The sequence below is a fragment of the Panulirus ornatus genome, chromosome 5 (assembly GCF_036320965.1).
Source record: "Panulirus ornatus isolate Po-2019 chromosome 5, ASM3632096v1, whole genome shotgun sequence".
Lineage (NCBI taxonomy): Eukaryota > Metazoa > Arthropoda > Malacostraca > Decapoda > Palinuridae > Panulirus > Panulirus ornatus.
This window is the reverse complement of record NC_092228.1, coordinates 39,034,378-39,057,100: the sequence shown is the minus strand read 5'-3', so window position 1 is coordinate 39,057,100 and position 22,723 is coordinate 39,034,378. Positions and strand designations below refer to the sequence as shown.

The 22,723-nt window shown below is 36.5% G+C and overlaps 1 protein-coding gene across 2 annotated transcripts in view; it reads left to right on the top strand.

Annotated features, from left to right (window-relative positions):
* The window catches only part of LOC139748675 (uncharacterized), a 115,077-nt gene that overhangs the window by 73,153 nt on the left and 19,201 nt on the right, over positions 1-22,723 (top strand). The window contains exons 3-4 of one of the 2 annotated variants that reach the window (XM_071661958.1): positions 1,765-1,881; positions 3,516-7,682. The exons of the other annotated variant lie outside the window; for it this stretch is intronic. Of the exons in view, the coding sequence (XP_071518059.1) occupies positions 1,765-1,881; positions 3,516-4,237 (839 nt within the window). The 3' untranslated portion in view covers positions 4,238-7,682. Of the gene's footprint in view, positions 1-1,764; positions 1,882-3,515; positions 7,683-22,723 lie in introns of those variants that run through there. 2 annotated transcript variants of the gene reach the window in all.

The window sequence follows — 22,723 nt, the reverse complement described above, 5'->3', positions numbered from 1 at the left end:
TCATTTACTGATGAGACGAAATTATTCCTGTAACTTGATGATGATTCCTGTAACATTACTCAAGCAAGTGACTTTATCTAATCTACACAATCTTGTCGGGCAAATATACATACATATATATATATATATATATATATATATATATATATAGTATGTAGTTTCGGATTGGTGTATGTTTGGGGTGGGTAGGGAAGCAGTTTAGTGCATATTTGGTCATTTCAGTATAAAAGAGTTTTTTGAATGTCGTGTCTGTTGATGTGGAAGGTAAAGGTAAAGTGTTTATCTTTGATAAGTGTTTAGTGGTTAGTTATGGAGTGTTTGTTGTTGAAGACGCCTCGGGTAGAAAACTGAGAGTTAGACTTAAGATTGTATTGGTAGGTGCTATATCTTTGTGGTTGTTAAGGACCTAATGATTGTTGTACGTGCTCTGTGTGTGTGTGTGTGTGTGTGTGTGTGTGTGTGTGTGTGTGTGTGTGTGTGTGTGTGTGTGTGTGTGTGTGTGTGTGTGTGTGTGTGTGTGTGTGTGTGTGTGTGTGTGTGTGTGTTTTCTAACAGGATGGAAGGCCAGACAGGTGAGACGTAGTTTAGAATGGTGCGGATGATGAACTATTTGCAAGTAATACCGAGGGATTTTCTCTCTTGAACTAAATGTGACGCTGGCAAGTGTGTGAGGAAGTCTGGTTTGTTTACAGTCTTTGTGTTGTTATTTGTGTTGTGGGCGAGAGTCAAGTGTTTGTTGTAGGTTATGGTAAGTGTAGTCGGAACTTTGGTTGTGAGGGAGTGAGTGGCTGCTCAGGGTTATGGCAGGTTGTTATTTGGAGTCATGTTTCTCTGGGGTTATGAGAGCGATATAGAGGATTGATGTGTTGATGTAGACATTAGGTTGTAAGTGAGGCACAGGTCTGATGACGTGTGTGTGTTTGTTATTGTTTGGTTTTTGTCAGGACGCTGCAATTGTAAGTTCATGTACACATGGGAGGATATATATATATATATATATATATATATATATATATATATATATATATATATATATATATATATATATATATATATATATATATATATATATATATATATATATATATATATATATATATATATATATATATATATATATATATATATATATATATATATATATATATATATATATATATATATATATATATATATATATATATATATATATATATATATATATATATATATATATATATATATATATATATATAAACGTGGAGTTTGCTTGAAATCATAACAACGTATAAACGTATAATCCTAAAATTGAAGTGTGGCCCTAACTGGGGCCCTGAGCATGACCATGGACCTTAAAAACTGGGCTGTGTCTCTCAAGATGAGCTGCGGTCATGAACAAGAAAACGACCCTAGATGTGAACTCTGACCCTATATGAGCACAGCCCTAAAGATATGAACTTGTGGACCCTAAAGCATGAAGTGTGACCCTTATGGTGGACCTGACTGTGGACCTGACCTTCAGCCAGGGACCTTACCTTAATGTCGTATTACTAAACGCAACCAACCCCTCCCCCCTCCTCCAACTGATCGTAGACCTAGCAATATACGACACCTGAAGCAACGTGACCCCCCCCCCAGCCCCCCAACCCATAGTTCGCCCCCACCGACGGACACCCTCCCCTCTCCCTCCTTCTCCCTCACTTCACCCCTCACCCCCTCCGGACCGTACCACCGCCACATGGACAGTAATACGCAGAACCGATGTGGTACACATCCCCTCCACAGGTGTGCCTGGGGGAGGTGCCAGGGGGAGCAAGGCTGGCAAAGGAGCAGGAGGCGGTGTTGGTCGCTACGGGTACCGAGGTGTCGCAAATGCTGCGTCTTACGAAGTGACGTGGGAAGGTAAGGCTGACGCTACTCTAGTGACGTAGGAAACGGCATGCCAGCCACACCTGGTGGGGGGAGGAACGTCCACACAGGAGGCAAGGTAAGACCTCCTCGTAAATGCAGGTTACATGAAGGTAAGGAATTTGAATATGGCAGACGAGAAAGAATTAAACAATCGCTAAGTTTAGACAAAGAAGAATTTTGGGGAGAAAAAAACGGAATAAATACATCATTTCCGATAGGTAAGGATTTTATAGATCTATATATCAACCAGGCGACGTTTTCACTGAAAAAAATACTGATATTGTAGAGTGGATATAGGACACGTGGGCAGTGTATCAGGGTTGGGTTGTGTTGAATCTCCGAATTTTCAAGAATCAATAGATACAGAGTCATTTTCCTGTAGTCCAGCAGCCTATTGTATAATACAGCCATACGCCTGTTCCACATCTCACACAAGCATAAGGAATTTAGATACAGAATCAGCTCAGCTGCTGCGAAACCCCACTTCTGAAAGTGAACATAAAAGACATCGATTTTATGGGAAGAAATTTGCATTTAGAGTGAATATGAAGTCAGAACAGTTTATATAGACCAAAAAGAATATTGAAAATAAAAAAGAACGATAAGAAGAGTTAACATTATAGGTTCTATAATGGTTGTAATAAAGACACATACAATACCTGTGGGTAAGGAGAACGTGTTATGTATTTGTTAAGATAAATACACAGTGAGGATAGTTTAGTTATTGGACTAAACCATTTGAGGAATTCGGAGTTAACACAGTGTAAGTTAACATTTAACATCATCACCACTGTGGATATGTTAGATATAGAAGGGAAATAGATTATAGAATTAGGCGAGTGTTAGAAGAAGGATAGTAATGTTTACACTATGAATAATATTTCGGGATTTGGTGCAACAAACGGGAAAGGGAAATTAGAATAACAATAGCTGGAAATGATTATGGAAATTAGATTTTTCGAATAGTTAAGAACTGTGAGTTTAATGATAACAGTCAATGGTTTTGACTGTAGAGAGAAATTGATTTGATGATTTATTGGTGAAGAAAATGGTTAATGTGGGTGTTAACTACCAGGATCCTGCGTTGTAGGGTGCCCACCTTTCAGGACGTCTATCTAATCACCTGCTGATAGGCTGTTAGAACAGGTGTTGTATTCAGTCATTAACGAGCACTGGATGAAGGTATTAGGTAGGTATGACGTAAGAGAGAATTTATACAGAAGGTTGTCACAAGGAAGTGGTTGCCATATGGAAGATGAAAGGAAAGGAAAAATTAGATAAACGACAGAATTAGGCGAGATTGTAGTAAAGCTTCAAAAATAGGAATAATGGGAAGACTGAGTCAAACAGGAAGAGGAATACAACTGAAGAAGATCAATCATGAAGAGGTAAAGTATCCATGAGCAGAAATGTTTCAGAATTAGACTCTGATCATGACTGTCTGTTTGGAAATAAATCCTGTAAGAACATATCTAAAAGTCACACTAGTTATGAATGAGGAATATGATATATTGTATGAAATAATGATATAGACATTGTAGTATTTGTAGAAGTTACGAGAATATCTCACATATCTATTGCTCATCCAAGCGTGTTATCGTTATTGTGTTCTGTCTCGTCTCCAGACATTGTCTTGGCCATGGAACTGTCGGCCATGTGCTTCGGGGCGCTGCTGGCCCTGTGTATCGTCGCTTGCTGTGCCTACAAGATCTGTGGCCCGGCAGAGGAGGAGGAGTGGGGTTCCCGCTACTCAGTGTTAAAGCCTCCTCACCCTCGCCTCCCGCCGGAGCTGCTCCGGGAGATCTACACACTACCCACGTCGACCGCGTCAGTCTCACGTTCCATGACCAAGCCAGCCAGGTCGGTGACGACGCCCGTAGCGACGGGAAACAGACACTCTGTGAAGGCAGCGACGGCTTCCAGCGTGCTCATGGAAGGCGGGTTTCGAGTGACGTCTGTGAACAGGGATCCCGCGCCTGGGGCCAGAGTGGCCAGCCTTGGCCAACTACCTAATGGACGTCCGGGAGAAACACCACTCGAGGACATCATTCCCGCCGCTCCACCTCGACCTCCGACGCCACACAACATCCGCCTCACCTCCAGGAAGTCACCTCGTCTCCTCAACTTAGGTTCCATACTGGAGGCTCGGCCCAGGTTACCGACGTTGTCTTCTCTGTCGTCCGCAAGGTCAGCAAGACAGCACGCTGGCCGAGGGGCAGCCAACAGACTGGCGGCATACAACCAGACCAGTTCGACCCTTGACCTGGCCCGCGCTGCTGCAGTCTCCATCCCGACCATCAACTACACCCACAGGTCATTCTCCGACCCCCACACAGCCGTCGTATAGCGGGACACTGACGTTGTATAGCGGGACACTGACGTTGTATAGCGGGACACTGACGTTGTATAGCGGGACACTGACGTTGTATAGCGGGACACTGACGTTGTATAGCGGGACACTGACGGGAATCAATAAGTGTGCGTCCAGCACTTTCCAGCCTTCCTGCGGGCTGAGTTACCACACCTGTTTACCTTTCGTATTGTACCAGTTACCTGCTCAAGATGTGGCACTTGATGACGAAGCCAGCTTAAGGAGGATCTCACAGCGGCTTGAGGAGGACCGAACTCCCTTTATCCTGAAAAGGACCCACTCAAGCTGCCTAGATCATAAGCTGGCTCAATCAAGCTTCCTAGATCATAAGCTGACTGACTCAAGCTGCCTAGATTCAACCTGTATGCAAACACAGTGTACACCAGCGGGTCTGTAGCGACAGTACCTGCTGTGGTGTACACGTACAGCAAGTGTACATAGTATTACATATATACGTCTCGCTACTTCAGTAGAAAATGGCAGTTGGGTTCAGTAGGGTGAGGAAGGTTTTACTAAGTGGTTTTCTACCATTATTTACACTTTGTATACAAACCTCTGGTGATCCTAATGGTATCCAGGGGGCGGCTCAAACACGACAGTGATATACAAACGGTAAATGATAAAGTACGTATGAAAGAGCATGGAGTACATTGAGATCAAAGATTGTTTTATCTCAGTGGAGGTACTGAAGAAGACAGCTGCAGTATTTTCTTATCTTAGTAAAGGTATTAGAGACGGTGTTGATGCAATTTTGATAAAGTGACAAACGTTTGATATTTATTTCAAGATCTGTGAAGAGAAAACTGCTAAGAAAATATAATCCTTCGGAAGTTCTAAGAACTATATTGGATTATTTTGTCAGCCATGTTGGGTTTTCAGATCACCCACATGTGAAACTATTCCTGTAAATAAAACTTGTTTTAATTATTTAGGCTTTCGTAAATATGTGTAGAGGTGAAGGAATATGTAAGCTTTAAGATAATCGTTTTAAAGTTAAGATATGTGATTACCGAGGTAATCTAACTTAGCTTATTTCTCTTAGTGGCAGCTATTGTATCTTTAACGTTGATGGCGCTGACGGCCTGCAGAAAACACCGAAAACCTCAAGCAATTTATCTCTGGCAAGCAGAAGATTCGTGCTTGACCTACGCCAGTTCCACAAAGAATATTTCCCAACACACACTACCCATACAACTGTATTCTAGAGTGGAATACAACCTTTATCTTATGCATTTCATACGATTCCTTTAGTACATATTATTAGTGTCTGGAAGATGTTTAATTCATGTTATATAGAGTAATCTAAACTTCGCCACAGTAATGTTTTACATTTCGATGTAATGATAGTTATGATAAAACCTGTTTTGCTAGTCCTCTCCTCCTATACACATCTCTCCTCCCTCCTAACCCTCGTCATTGTGTTAGGATCGTAAGGTAAATACACAAGTCTAACCCCTGATCCTATACTCTGGGGTCTGTCTGTCTGTCTGTCTGGGGAACAAGTGGGTAAGATATGGAGAGATGGTTGGGTCAGTTTACGTCATGATAGATCCTACGTTTGTTCACCCAGCACTGATCCTTCCTCACTTCCTCATCTATACAACGATTTTTTTCACGTCGTGAAGAATCAGTTTGTTTGCTTCTTAGAGAGAGATGATAGTGATCTCAGAAAGTAATGAGTCTATTTTCTTGACCATTCATATGATTCCATTTTGTTTCAATAAGTAAATGTTGAAGGTGGTTCAGATTTTGGGAGAATTTGTTAAGATTTGGTACTCAGCATTAGTTCATCTTGTCAAATATATTGAAAAAGAAATATTCTGTACTGGTTTAGGCAGATGACCTTGTAAGAAACCACCGATCAAACTTCACATTCCAGATCACTCGGGAAATTCCTTGGTTTCCAGATCGTGCAAAACTATTTCCAGCCAAGAATCAGATTGTGCTGTGTGCACAAATGGTGTTGTGCTAAATTTGCCCCATGTTATATAACAACACTCATACATGTTATATAACAACACTCATACATGTTATATAACAACACTCATACATGTTATATAACAACACTCATACATGTTATATAACAACACTCATACATGTTATATAACAACACTCATACGTGTTATATAACAACACTCATACATGTTATATAACAACACTCATACATGTTATATAACAACACTCATACATGTTATATAACACTCATACATGTTATATAACAGTCATACATGCTATATAACACTCATACATGTTATATAACACTCATACATGTTATATAACACTCATACATGTTATATAACACTTATACATGCTATTTTGATGACGTACGTCGTTGGTGAGACTATATGTGTATTTTGAAGCCTTAATGGATACAATCTAAGTAATGTGATAGAAGACGTAGATTTATGACACGTTTGTAAGAATACATTTTTTAATAGTAATATAAAGTAATGTTTTAGTAATTAAGAGATATCTTCATTGCTAAATGTCCACATTTTGTATGTGATGCAGACCATCATTACAAGTAGACGCTAACTAGGACATATAATTTTGCTTAAGTATTTTGAAAATCAAACAAATATCTGTCCTTTCCATGACTTCATATGATGGAAACACACACACATAACACTTTCTCACAATTAACTTTCCCAGTTTATAATTATTATCTATTTTACAAAGGCAACATGACTGTAGTATATCTTTTTTATATGAAAGATTATATATTTATATTATTCGCCTGTAAGCTTATAACATTTTTTTTCTATCTTTTTTTGTCTTACGTGAAAGAGATAGTAACTAACGAATATAGATATTAGCTCAGGGTAGCACAGCTTGCTATCATTGTTGTATATCTACCGCAAATCGATGTTTGCAATTTTTCGCGCAGTTTTGCAATTACAATTACAGAGCGTTATTTTCTACGGCATAACTTTACATTGAAACGTGTAAAACATTTATTTTATTTGTTTTTACAAGTAGACGACATAACCCTGAGAAATGAAGTATGGAGACTTACGTGCAAAAGGGTTTTGATAATGTTGTGACGTTTATTTAATTCGTCCTGCGAATTTTCATGACAAAGCTCAGCAATTATCACGTAAATCATGATACATTTTGGTGCATAGTGGAACTATTGTTATAGTCGGAAGTATTTAAGCAAAATGAAAATGTATTGTGTTACCTTTTCCTGAAGTGATCATACATAACGAAGAGGTTTGTACGAAGCAACACTAGTTATGAAAGGTCATGCGTACGTAACGACGTGTAGAGTGATCATACGCTAGAATTGTCACTGTTGAGAGAGAGAGAGAGAGAGAGAGAGAGAGAGAGAGAGAGAGAGAGAGAGAGAGAGAGAGAGAGAGAGAGAGAGAGAGAGAGAGAGAGAGAGAGAGAGAGAGAGAGAGAGAGAGAGAGAGAGAGAGAGAGAGAGAGAGAGAGAGAGAGAGAGAGAGAGAGAGAGAGAGAGAGAGAGAGAGAGAGAGAGAGAGAGAGAGAGAGCTTACTATGTGTATATGAATTTTCGTACGACGCAGTTGCGTTCATGTATGTAAGTGTAAATATATGAACATTCCCTCTCGAATATATATATACATATATATATATATATATATATATATATATATATATATATATATATATATATATATATATATATATATATATATATATATATATATATATATATATATACATATATATGTATGTATGTATATGTATACAATGTGTGTGAGAGTGAGCGTGGTGTGACTGGTTGTTCACCAGGGTGCTGGTTTGGAGTGGGTGAGTGAGGAAAGATGGCAGAGAGAGAAGGCATCTGGCAGAACTAGAGGGAGCAGGAGAGGAGGGATGCTCTGTGGAGAAAATGGAGAGGAGGAGATTTTAAGATCTGAGGATCCGTTTATTCAGGAGGGTGAAGGGCATCCCCTGATGGAACAAAATGGAGCGATGTGGTATATGGGATGTGACGTGCTGTCACAGAGCTGGAACAAGTCATATGAAGCTGTCATGGTAAACCATGGAAAGTTCAGTTGGTGTTGGTACACTGAACATGACAACTAGAGAATGGATGAGGGAGAATGAGGCCTTTATTCGTCTGTTCCTGGCGCTACCTCACTAAGCAGGAAACTGCGCCCAAGTGTGTGTGTGTGTGTGTGTGTGTGTGTGTGTGTGTGTGTGTGTGTGTGTGTGTGTATGTGTGATCTTTTATATACTTCAATTTACTTGTATAAAGTTAAATTCCTTGACGTGTACATTATTTTAACTTTTTTACTTGTCATGTTTTGCAAACAAGTACATAGATGATTATCAAGTTTGGCTTGGTAATTTTTGCTTATGTGTGGAGAACTTGGGTGTTCTCTTCTTGTAATAACATCGACGTTTTTCTATATAACAGAATATAACAGAACTATAACAGAACATGTACCTGAAATAGAAAAAAAAATGCTTGCGATATATAATATTTCAGGTTAACAATATATTCCACTTGTAACTTTCAAAATGGAACTTACAAAATGCTCATAAGAATAGTTAGATGAAATGAGACTGAATACGTTTGATATGTATGGATATAAGTAATTAAGTATGGTTATTGAAGCAACCTCTACCAAATCTATATGAAAACAAATTCCATAAATTGTAAGTGTATAGTGAATAAAACTAAATCATAAAGATTATGAATAATAATTTTACCTTGATGATGTGTACCGAAAAGCATATTATTGCTAAATGTGATGATGAAACGAACCACATACATGAAATATAATGTATAATGATGAAGGATATACATCTTGAATTAATGTTATGGATAGATGGACATTATACAGCTCAAGAAATAGAGCAACGTTTTGTATGATGTATACATTTGATATACAAACTACAACAGACGAATGAATATTCCTGTTTGATTTAAGCTCTCAAGACTTTAGAATAAATTATGTGTTCGAATTATTAGTGATATAATGAAATAGAACATTTGAAACTTCATGTGGAAAGTGATTTATCCCAACCCCACACCCGAACTTCCTTCTCCTGGAAAAAGCCGTCTCCCCTCATGCTCAGTTGTAGAGAAAGGAAAAATATGAAGTAATTTTACCTGTGAACGAAATACAGGGTTGAAAATGAAAATATCCCTACGTAGAGGTGCCGTACCTTTGATACAGCAAGCATTATGTTCCTGTAGATTGATAATGAAAACGTATATAAACGCCAGTGGCATTTTTATGAAAGTATTGTAAAATATTATGGTCTTGTATATTTATACTTACTACAAGTTTGATGAACATTTCGTTATTATTGACATGTGTTAAGATAACGTTCTCTCTCTCGTCTCTTATGTGATAAAGGTAAACAAGTCTTTGGTCATTTAAACCTTGTATATAGTTAGTATACATGATGTAGAACGTAAGGAGATGTATAGTTGAAAAAGGACTGGTCTTAGGATATAGCCAGCAGTTAGCTTGGGGAAGTGTGTGGCCTTTTGATATCGTCTGAAACACGTCACAAGGGTTTATGTGGTTATATCTAGATTTCTATGTATATGTAATCCTTTATATGGTTCTGGAATCAACCAGGTGGATTTAGAAATATGATGACAAGTAACTGCTGGCGATACCCGGGACGTAAGTCCACACAAGTTTGAATCTTGTTCTGATTCCATAAGTTGACTCTAGTTGTCTTCAATGATTTCCAGCTGATTTTCTTGGGATATAGATGTTTAGGTTGTCTTAAGTGTTGTCAGGAGTTAAGAATGTATATAGTCTTGATATGTACATTAGGAGTTTCCAATCTCAGTTCCAAACTGGGGTTTGGGTCGTGTGTAGGTTTCCATAGCTTTATGTAATATGATTCATGATGTCTTCTAAACATCTATAAACACAATAGATTTTAAGTTATGAATGACAATAACGTTAGCTACAATGCATGACTCTGATGCAAAGTATGAGTGAGATCTTGACTATACAATGTGTGAATGAGTGAACCATAGAATCTATACAAGACACAAGACATGACTGCTATGTAAATATCAACAAACGGTAATTGATGAACGCGGATCAATATATCATGACTGACGAAGAAAAAATGAAAGAAATGCGTTATGAAACGCTACAGGTCAGATACAGCTGGCTACTGTACCTTAAACGGTACAGGAAGTAGATTCAGAACCCAAGAACACATAACGATACGTAGTAGAACACGAGAGCGTTTGAGGATTGATAGATGATTAATAACATGACACGTATATACTGTGATCTTCAAGAATAATTATCTGTCAGTCGTTTCTTGTAATTACAGCTTTTAAAAGTATTCTTTCTTTCAGATTTACATAATTCATCTGTTGCTCTTGTATTGAGCACTATGTATCGGCCACTGTCGTCATAACTATAGTGTTTTCATTTATAAGTGAAGACACTCCATAAATGACTACATTGACTAATACATATAGTTCAATACAAACGAGTAACTGACAAATTATGTGAAATTGAAGAAAAAAATACTTTTAAAAGCTGTAGAATACAAGAAACGACTGATGCATAATGAGAAATGCAATCACTGACAACTTTATCACATAGATAAAATGAATGTTGCTTAAACAAGACGTAAGACAAAAATTGACAGAGATATTGTATATCGACCAATGTATACAGTAGAATATAATGGCTGATGAATATTGTAGAATATTAAACCTGACTACAAGTGACATTGTAGAACCAACGTTCACTCCAATTGGTTGCAATTGGAAGATCATCAGTTCAACATTTGTAAGATATGAGAAAATCACAGATAGATAGAGACTGCTGAGGAAGCTAGTGAGACGTAAACATAATTATGATTATTGATGGACATAAAAGCTAAGACGGTGTAAACAATATAGTGATCATATGTAGCATAGAAGTTTCAACAAATTAATTTCGTGGAACAGAAGTTACTAATAAAAAGAACAAAATAAAAATTTTGATGTAAATATTGTAGAATATTAGAGGAAATTAACGTATGAATAAATTTCAAGGAAATGAAGTTAGAATTACAAAAAAATGAAAATAACTACATACAACGCAATTTTTTGTCATAGACTTTATTAGTTTAATTAAACTTTGAAATAAATCTGTAGTTAATATAGCTGTGTAGCGCGACTTACCTTTGAGTTGTGGGATCTGTAAGATGTTACCAGTCGTAGTGAGGTAGAGGAACTGGGTATTCTAGTCGAAGGATTGGGGTCTCTTAGTCGAGGGATTGGGTCTTTTAATAGTGGGATTGGGTATCTTAGTACGGGGATTGGGTATCTTAGATCGAAAGATTGGGTCTCTTAGAAGAGGGATTGGGTCTCATAGATGAGAGACTAGGTCTCTTAGAAGAGGGATTCGATCTCTCAGTAGGGGAATTGGGTCTCTCAGTCATTAATATTAATAGAATGTTCTAATCAGCTCAAGGTCAGTCTTAATACAGTAGATAACAACTTTATAATAGAGTATGATAATAGGTTAGAATAAGATGGGGTATATGGGGGGCACCTTAGATACTGTACCTCTTACATGCCTACTACTGGGGTCGTACCTTCCACTGGGGTCGTACATGGGTCGTACCTTACACATTCCTACCACTATGGTCGTACCTTACACATTCTGGCCACTTACCACTATCCTACACTCCTCACAACACATCCTGGCCACTTACCACGATCCTACACTCCTCACAACACCTCTTTAAACTTAGCTACGCCTTCCTACACTCCTGTATACTCAACCACACCATCTTACACCGCTTTATACCCATCTACAGTATCCTACACCCTTCTATACCTACATACACCACCCTGAGCACCTTTATACCCAATACACCATCCTACACCCTACTATGCCCATCTACACCATCCTACACCCACCTATAACCATCTATATACCTTCCCAAAGCACCCAATTAAACACCTAATCAGGCAATTCTCTTTACCAATCATTAGCAATAAAATGTCTTATAACAAGTAATTAGAAAGTAATATGTGTACTTCACATGTAAGTTTGGTGGTAACACGTGTACATTTTGATGGTTCTGGACATACTATGTAGAGGTTTTCTGTAAGTTCTTAATTACTAGGTTCACATCTATGACTAGGTTTACATATATGGTTAGGTTCTTATATATGGCTAGGTTCTAATATATATGGCTAGTTACTTATATGATAAAGTACTGGTCACCGCCTAAAGTGTTTCAGAGATATTGTAAGTACTGTGTACTGTTGATTGTTTGTACTCTTTGTCATAGGGCTCACAAATAAATCAGACAGATAAAAATGCTTTCTTTTTGAACCTGTTTCGACGCCGCAATCGAGATGAGTTTATTTAAACGCGACCAAAAGACACGCAATGAATTATAATCAGTGTAACGTCTTTCCTTTGTGAGAAGTTAACCTAACTTAACACTGGGTAACGGCTTCTATATTTCTATCACAAAATCATTTGCTGTTTTTATAGCTAAGTATAGCTATCTCCAATCGTTGTACGAAAACTGTATGGAAGACTTTCCTAGCACACCTGGGAAGGACAGATGTATGTAACATTAGTTATATCATTACACATTAAATATGTATAGTATCTCAAGTGCAGTATTCAGGGTTTCTTTATATGAATTGTATATTACAAATATTCCGAAGATATAAGTAATTATAGGAAAAGTATTTTATCATATCCAAGGGATACTCTCTCTCTCTCTCTCTCTCTCTCTCTCTCTCTCTCTCTCTCTCTCTCTCTCTCTCTCTCTCTCTCTCTCTCTCTCTCTCTCTCTCTCTCTCTCTCTCTCTCTCTCTCTCTCTCTCTCTCTCTCTCTCTCTCTCATCTATTTATACACACACATAAATATGCAATTATACATAACCTTTCCAAGCTTTTGCTTAGACTCAAATTGTTTTGATATATATATATCTTTTTCCTTCTCCTTCTCAAAAGATAAGATTTTTGTGTAAAATGAAATATATATATATATATATATATATATATATATATATATATATATATATATATATATATATATATATATATATATATATATTCTTTTTTATATATATTCGCAATTTCCCGCCTTAGCCAGACACCAGGATATTCTAAATCATTCAAGTTTTAACTTATAAGATCTAATAATCATGAATTACCTTTGTGTTTTTTACTTTCCTCTTTGAATAATGATTATTCAAGGGGTAATGCAATATCAAAATATTGAGAATGTTACAATGGTAGATGATGGATAAAGACTGAAATGTTTTGAATTATGTATGTTTACACTTATCTAATCATCACATGTATAAAGAAAATAACACATAGAAATAACAATTATAGAGGATATCTATAAAGATGATAGAAGATTAAGATATTTGTAGAAGTATGTGAAATGTAAAACAGGCCGTGTTGTTAGAATTTTGAAACAGTGTTAGTGAAGCGCGGGTATTTGGTCCGTAGAGTTTGACGGCCGGGTTAGCGAAATGTGGGTAGCACTTCCCGTAGAGTTCTTGGTCGCGCCAGTGATCGCGTCATGTGCCATCCTTCATTTTCTCACACAAATTCTCGTTAATGAAGCTGACAAATGTTAATTTGTTAGCAAGTTTGTTATGTAAAGAGTTTAAAATTTCATACTGAAATCTTCATATTAAGATTAGAATTCATCTTGAGAACCATCAGCCAACATAACAAGGCTAACAAGCCAAGTTTCTCATCTCATATCAAACTTGTGGTAGTTCCACCACTGCAGGATCATTCCCACTGTGACTTACTGCATCTGGTGCATACAAGGAGTCAATAATGATATATCAGAAAACATACATAATCATTGAAATAATTAAAACTCCCAAACTTTGTATTTACTAAAGTCTTCTTACAATATAGAGCGATATTTCTCTATATTACCTTCATTTTACCAATCCTTCTTAGTAACCATCGTCATATTATGTAGTTTTCCTAATTGGATTTCATCTTACAATATGTGGGAGATATTTTCCGGTTATAATTCGTCTGTTTTGAATCATTAAACGTTGTATATATTATTTTATTCAGTAGACTCATATTTTCCACTGCTCTCTAACACAAAAGTCATATATATTTATCAATGTACATTTCACGGCATCTGTTGTCTATCTGACTCTCTATCTATTTACTATCAAACTGTCTATCCATCTATCTATCTAATAATCTATCTATCTATCTATTTATGTAGGTACCTTTTAGCTATCTATCTATTTCTTTATCCATCCAGTCAACAAATATACAAAACTCTCTCTCTCTCTCTCTCTCTCTCTCTCTCTCTCTCTCTCTCTCTCTCTCTCTCTCTCTCTCTCTCTCTCTCTCTCTCTCTCTCTCTCTCTCTCTCTCTCTCTCTGAGTGTATCCCGTTCTGATCATCTGGTTCAGAAGAAACTATATAGTTCTGTGTGAGGGAATGTTCCCTTCCCTTGCATACACATTTCAAATCAAGAGAAGTATATCAGATCAAGAGAAGTATATCAGATCAAGAGAAGTATATCAGATCAAGAGAAATATATCAGATCAAGAGAAGTATATCAGATCAAGAGAAATATATCAGATCAAGAGAAGTATATCTAAGATATTATTCTCTGGATATAGTTGGACATATCTGTATAACCCAATACCTCTCATACGAATTTTAGACTCGGAAATGTTCATACAGGAAAATAGATTTGGTCTTTCATAAAGCTTTTAAATTGCTAATGAAAGAAGATGTTGAGATTAAGTAGGGTTTTAGCAATGTTGGATTACATCTGAGGACCAGAGTCTGCTTACGTGTGTGTGTGTGTGTGTGTGTGTGTGTGTGTGTGTGTGTGTGTGTGTGTGTGTGTGTTAAATAGAAAACAGGATTCGTGAAGGATATAATTAAAGAGAGAACATAATATTACTATGAGGAATTTTATAAGGGGACATTATGGATATGTTAATAACGTGGAGTGAGATAATATAATTTTTAAATAATTCAATACATTGGAAAGGAATATTTCGTTAGTGATAAATATGATTATTTCTAGTGCAGGTTAATATGTTTATGTTTAATATCATCTCCTAAGGAAAGGATCATTATCTTTAAATCTACATTAACCTTAGATAATCTAAATTTTAATCCATAATTAACATTGTAGAATAAAGTAATTCATTAATATATCCGCTCAATGAATTATATTTCAACTACCTTATGTACTTGGAGCTTTCATCATGGTGGCCTATCTTTCATAAATGTCATTCAAAATAGAATGATTTTTAACATGAATTACATTCCTGATTATTTTTTTCAGTTAATACCAAATTTTTTCATATAAAGATCATTGCAGCCTCTCGTGTCTGGAGAGCTCCATGTAACAAAGGTGTTAATAAATACATAGGTGATTGTTACAGCGGTAGCGTTACAGCGATAATGAAGACGTGGATAACATCTTTGGGAGCAATATTAATGGCGATACCCAATTCAAAGGATATACCCCCAGGAATACCACGTCTGTATACTTCTCCGATCTTCCTCTAAGCATGTGCAACCGGCCTTTGAAATCTTGCTCACTGGAGTACCACTGGAGTGGCTGTATTGTGGGAGGGGTACGGTACCTTGTACCGTCATTGTGGGTACAGCTGCTGTACCGCCGCTTTTGCATTGTTGAATTGGTGTTGGTGGATATTTTTCATTTCTTTTTACATTTTTGCTTGTGTTGTGAGGGTTTGAACATGCTAGGTGCAAACACACTTTCTGTCGTTCTGTGTGCATTTTTGTTTTTTCGTTTTGGTTGGGAGGTAATAATGTTGGCTGACACCTGCCTTGCTGGGGCTGTAGGAAATGTAGAATAACCTATAGGGAAATGATGTAACAACTTGTGTGCTGTTCATGCCGTAATAGAGACGCAAAATGTTGTATTTGTGGTAGTGTGCGTGCATTAGAGCTAATTCAATAGGTGGTACGTGTTTTAGAAATGCTACAGTAGGTGATACGTGTTGTAGAGGTGTCGCTGTACGTGATACGTGTTGTAGAAGTGATACAGTATGTTGTATTTGCTGTGACGACAATAGGCAGCAATGTATATTCATTGTAGAGATAATGAATTATGTTGTATGTGCTTCGTAGGCGTATGAGTTGTTTGATGTGTTGTAGGAATGAGTTAGAATGGTTTATGATGAGGTTATGATATGTATGTTGTAGCTGTAGTTCAATGTGTCGATGTTGTAGAGAGTGACGAGTTGCATACCGTCGACATAAGAACACAGGTTGTAAAACATTATGCATTAGTTGTATAGAGACGTAGCGTGTTGTATGCGCCATACATGTGTTGTATGTACTACAAAAGAAACAGTACCATGCGTATGTACAAAGGAAAAATGCTGTATGTTGTATGCCCCGTAGAAGAGGTTATATGTTGTATATATCATTATATGTCGATAAGGAGAATCTAGTCAATGTTTAGCTTGTAGTTACGATGGGTTTCACCAGTACATAGCCTTGTATAGCATAAGGTCTTGCACGTCCTGTATAAGTCTCTGCTTTTAATGTTAGCCTTCGTTATAATTACCTCCATAACGTAACCCGAAGCAGTACGTTCCTGTTTGCTTTAATACAACCCGGATATAACATGAAAACTGAGCTGCATAGAAATGTTATACTTGCATCATTCTCTGCTCGATCTTTTGTATATAGTTTCTTCATTGATATTTTATATTGTATTTTCTCTTCTTGGAAACTTTTGGCAAGTTTTTCTATATATATTTGTTGCTATGAAAATAACCAATACACTGAATGCATCACATTTTAGGATATATATATATATATATATATATATATATATATATATATATATATATATATATATATATATATATATATATATATATATATATATATATATATATATATATATATATATATATATATATATATATATATATATATATATATATATATATATATATATATATATATATATATATATATATATATATATATATATATATATATATATATATATATATATATATATATATATATATATATATATATATATATAACTGAATGTTTCAACTGCTAAAATATGTAAAGTACAAAGAGTTTGTCAAAATCTAGATCAAAATCTCGGTGCTTTACGAAGAGATATGCAAATGTATTTGATCATGTGACTATTGGTAAAAATCTAATGATTCCTTACCATAATTACAGTAAAAAGTTACATGTTTTAGCAGATTGGTTCTTTCTTCCAATATGATAAGATAACGTATATAGATTGTCTAGGGAGGGGAGGGGGATGGGGTTGAGATAAGAAAATGAAAAAGAATGACGTAATTATTATAAATACGATTCAGACATGAGGCATTTTTCTGTATCTGTGTTTCTTACAGAACTCTTCACTTTCATAAGTCTCTCATCATTATAGAACCTCTCTCACTGCTCATAAGTCTCTCATAAGACTTGCTTTATACTATGAAGTCTTTTTACTTGCTCTGTACTGGCCCTAATATCTCTGCTGCCTCTCTCTCTCTTATTATCAATACACGACTGTTTATCATACTATTGTCTAATTTGTCTTGGAGTAATTCATATATGATATAGAAATATTATTGTATAGTTCTATATTGTTTACTGGACTCTGAAGTTTGTGAGATCATAACGTGTTATTATTGTACATAAAAGTCATCAATTGATTCAGAAGGTCAGTGCGATGGGCTGACCTCGAAACCATTTGTTTGTAACGTAATCTGATCGAAATCTATTTAAAAAACAATATAAAGATATAATAAATATAGTTTTATAAAGCGCAGTCGGTAAGATAGAACATATTTCTATACCAGTAAAACAGAAGATAGAATAGATAATTCATTTATAAATCAACAGTACAGACTGGGATTCGAGTTAGTGATAATAGATTCTATGTTAGGGTTAAGATTAACACTATAATACCTAATCCTATGTTAGCATCTGTTCTGTGTTAGTTTGTGTGGTAACATGTGTTTACTAAACAAACCTGGAGATTATCAAGCATTCAATCATTATAAAGTAAGAAACAGCTTTATTTTCTACAACCCGAGCAATAAACTTGAGTTGAATAATGTTTTTCAGACTTGTTTTGATCAACTGTCTTAGAATCAGTTTCCATTCTGAGATAAACAGAGAACAATCGTTACTTAGATGAATAACAAAACATTTTTTTATATGACACAATCAAGAAAGAATCACAACTACTAATATCATAATTATTTACCTGACTACAATATGTTAAACACTTACTGCTGGTGAAATTGATCATTCATTTATGTACTGGGCCGAGACCAGAGCAAGTCAGACTTTCTTGAAATGGCAATGACATTATATTTACAGACATGAGTTGTTAGTGAGACAGACAATACAACATGGAAACTTCAGATAAAGTTAAAAGCAAAATGGACTTGGATAAGCGCCTGCCTACCCCCCTATTTAGTGCATCATCTTTCCTTATGAAACATTTACAAACGTAAGATTAAAGTAAGTAAATGTAATCCTAATATCAAGGGAATTTCTGCAAGTGATTGAAATACTCATCAGCTAGGAACATGTCAACTCTGGGTATCCATATTCCACTGAAGGTTTTGTCTTCTTCATCTGTTGTAGAACTGTAAGAAAGATTCATCTTTTCTAAGATTGTAGATTTTCCCTTTTCTTTAGGTTATTATGCCAATTTCTGGCATAAATCTAACTAATGTTTTTAAACCTATATAAAAATACAAGACAAATAATAATGATAATAATCTAATACTTTTTCGTAATCTTGTAAGATAAGATTTTAAATGACTTTACTTAAACCTGTTTTTTATTGAAATAAATTCTATAAGACAAGAAATATTAAGTACCAAAATACCTTTAAAAATGAGAAAGTCTAAATACCTTATAAGGCTTCACAGTGCATACGAAGCTTCGTTAAACATTCATGATTGTATAAATGAAAAACTCTTGAAGTCAGGGAATGAATGACTTGAGAAAGAAGTTATTAATTATTTCTTAGTCTGACTTCATGAAGACCGAGATGCCATCCCTGTGCCTGACGGTACGGCCCACGCGCATGATGGTTAGCTATTGACCCAATCTTTGAATGCATCAGGTCAAAGGTCATATTCACGGATCATACCATCGTAAGCAAGGGGCGTACAGTCGTGCACAATGGGTTAACATCACGTACAGTCGTGCACAGTGGGTTAACATCACGTACAGTCGTGCACAATGGGTTAACATCACGTACAGTCGTGCACAGTGGGTTAACATCACGTACAGTCGTGCACAGTGGGTTAACATCACGTACAGTCGTGCACAGTGGGTTAACATCACGTACAGTCGTGCACAGTGGGTTAACATCACGTACAGTCGTGCACAGTGGGTTAACATCACGTACAGTCGTGCACAGTGGGTTAACATCACGTACAGTCGTGCACAGTGGGTTAACATCACGTACAGTCGTGCACAGTGGGTTAACATCACGTACAGTCGTGCACAGTGGGTTAACATCACGTACAGTCGTGCACAGTGGGTTAACATCACGTACAGTCGTGCACAGTGGGTTAACATCACGTACAGTCGTGCACAGTGGGTTAACATCACGTACAGTCGTGCACAATGGGTTAACATCACGTACAGTCGTGCACAGTGGGTTAACATCACGTACAGTCGTGCACAATGGGTTAACATCACGTACAGTCGTGCACAGTGGGTTAACATCACGTACAGTCGTGCACAGTGGGTTAACATCACGTACAGCCGTGCACAATGGGTTAACATCACGTACAGTCGTGCACAATGGGTTAACATCACGTACAGTCGTGCACAATGGGTTAACATCACGTACAGTCGTGCACAGTGGGTTAACATCACGTACAGTCGTGCACAGTGGGTTAACATCACGTACAGTCGTGCACAGTGGGTTAATATCACGTACAGTCGTGCACAGTGGGTTAACATCACGTACAGTCGTGCACAGTGGGTTAACATCACGTACAGTCGTGCACAATGGGTTAACATCACGTACAGTCGTGCACAGTGGGTTAACATCACGTACAGTCGTGCACAGTGGGTTAACATCACGTACAGTCGTGCACAGTGGGTTAACATCACGTACAGCCGTGCACAATGGGTTAACATCACGTACAGTCGTGCACAGTGGGTTAACATCACTTGTAATGAGGATACAGGTTGTAGAAGACACTTGTAGTGGTTATCATAATGTGATTTTGGAAATGTTCAAAACTTCACAGGAATGAAGGCAGTTTCTTGAGTTGTTAATGCACTCACAACACTTGTGCTTTTGTTTATACCCTACATGATTTTGGCTATTGCTTTGGATATCATTATAGTTTAAGAGCAGCAGAGAAAGATTTATTTTTGTTGTGTGTGTAAATGTGAATATTTGACTCCTTTATTTACCATTTCTGTACCATGATGATGATGATGATGATGATGATGATGATGATATTGATGGTGATGATGGTGTGTTTGCTTCCTCTTTGTGTCGACGGAGCTTGCCCTGCCTGGGTGTCTTTCACATTTTTATTGTAATGTGTTTAGTAGGGAGAGTTGTGCATGTTATTGTTGTCAGTGTTCTTGGTGTCTGGGCTGGGGATGGAGTGTGTGTGGGAAGCCGCGGTCATCCCGTCAACGCGAGATGGCGCCACAAGGTGTGTAGACCTCATAATAAAACTCTGATATGAACTTAGTCTAGAAGTCTGATGTCTCTCTCTCTCTCTCTCTCTCTCTCTCTCTCTCTCTCTCTCTCTCTCTCTCTCTCTCTCTCTCTCTCTCTCTCTCTCTCTCTCTCTGACCAATGTTAGTCTTGTTGTAGATGTTTGGCTTCTCCCCCGTAGTGGCCTTTGCCAACAGGACGAAGCGACAAACTTGTCCCTCTGTCTAGCGTATCTAAACCTGTTCGTAAACCGATTCTTCTTCAACATATTTTGATTAATCTGCTCTTCTCTACAGCTGTATTTACTACATGTATTTACTCCTACAAGATGTATTTCAATAGATGTGTCAATCCAGTCTTTGTATTCTTCATTCAGACTGAGTTAGTTTCTCTAGATTACAAAACTCTAGTTCCCTCAGTGTTTGACTTCATAGGTGTTATAAATGCCTGTTCTTACCCGCCCATCATCAAGTTCTCTACTTACAGATCTTGTTACTGTCTTATTCTCTGACTTTGTGTCACTGCAATAATGTGTTTTGATATGACTATATTCTCTGATGGCTGTTATGCTGCCCTTTATGTGTGCTCTTATCTTACTAGATAGTCATATAGATCATCTTAGTTGCGGTAGATTTTTTGACCTGATCTTGCTAGTTATTTTAAAGTAATTCTGTGGTTTGAATTATGTCCCTCTTCATCCAGCAGTTCTGCTACATCAGATCTTAGATACGCCATGTATATCTGTAGATGACCAACCTTTACCATTATTCTGATATGGATCAAACATATAAATCTCTCCAGCCCAACTGATGTGAAAGAAGACTTCTGTTACTGCAAATGTTTCCGGCATTTTCCAAACTTATGTTGATGTCAGTGTTCCTAATTCTGATCTTTCTTTTTTCTTGATTTATCAAGAATTTTTTCCTCCCTAGGATCATGAGCAAAGACGAAAGACTTACACAGCAAAACAGTATATGTATCATTGTTCAATTATTCTGTTTAATTTCTTGACTTATCTGTCATATGAAACACTTTATCAATGTATCTTTATGTCTTGCCTTTACTATATGAGTGTTTTCTTTGACTACTTTCTTGTATGTCATATCTGTAGCTATATTCAGTAGATACAATTGCTTGATTTACTATACTATCTAAACTTATGCAATGCTTGCATCACTGGGCTAAATTGTGGACCTGTTGTCTTAAATGACTATTCTATTTTTTCATTTATTTACATTTTGCAAAAAAATTTTCATTCTCTAGTTAACGACTAGAGAGATTCATTCTCTGGTTAGATATTAGATATTCTATAAATTTTCTCAGCTAAATACATAGATATATTCTTTGCCCATGTTATGTTTTTCTAATTATGTTATGGAGTCATGTTGTGAATTGTTCATGTTATGTGTCTGTGAACTTGCTTCGTTTCTGATGTCAGTATTTCTCAATGTTTACTAGATTCAATCTTTTCCATGGTCTCATCAGTAATCCCAAATTGATAATGTTTTATATTTTTCTTTTCAAATGTTGTACAGTTGAAAATGTTAATGAATCAGAATAAGAACAAACGAAACAGATCTTCTTCAACTGATAAGAAATATTTCTAATTTCTTGAGAGACTTGGTTCCCAAATGATTTTGCAATGTTTCTTTTACAAGAACTTCTTACAGTGGCTTAGAAAATATTAAGTCAATGCAAAAACATTAACACATTAAATATGTATGTATAACTCACAAATCTATCTCTTCTCATCTGTTAAGAACTGGCTGTTTATAACTTAAAGATAAGTAACTTATATTTCAT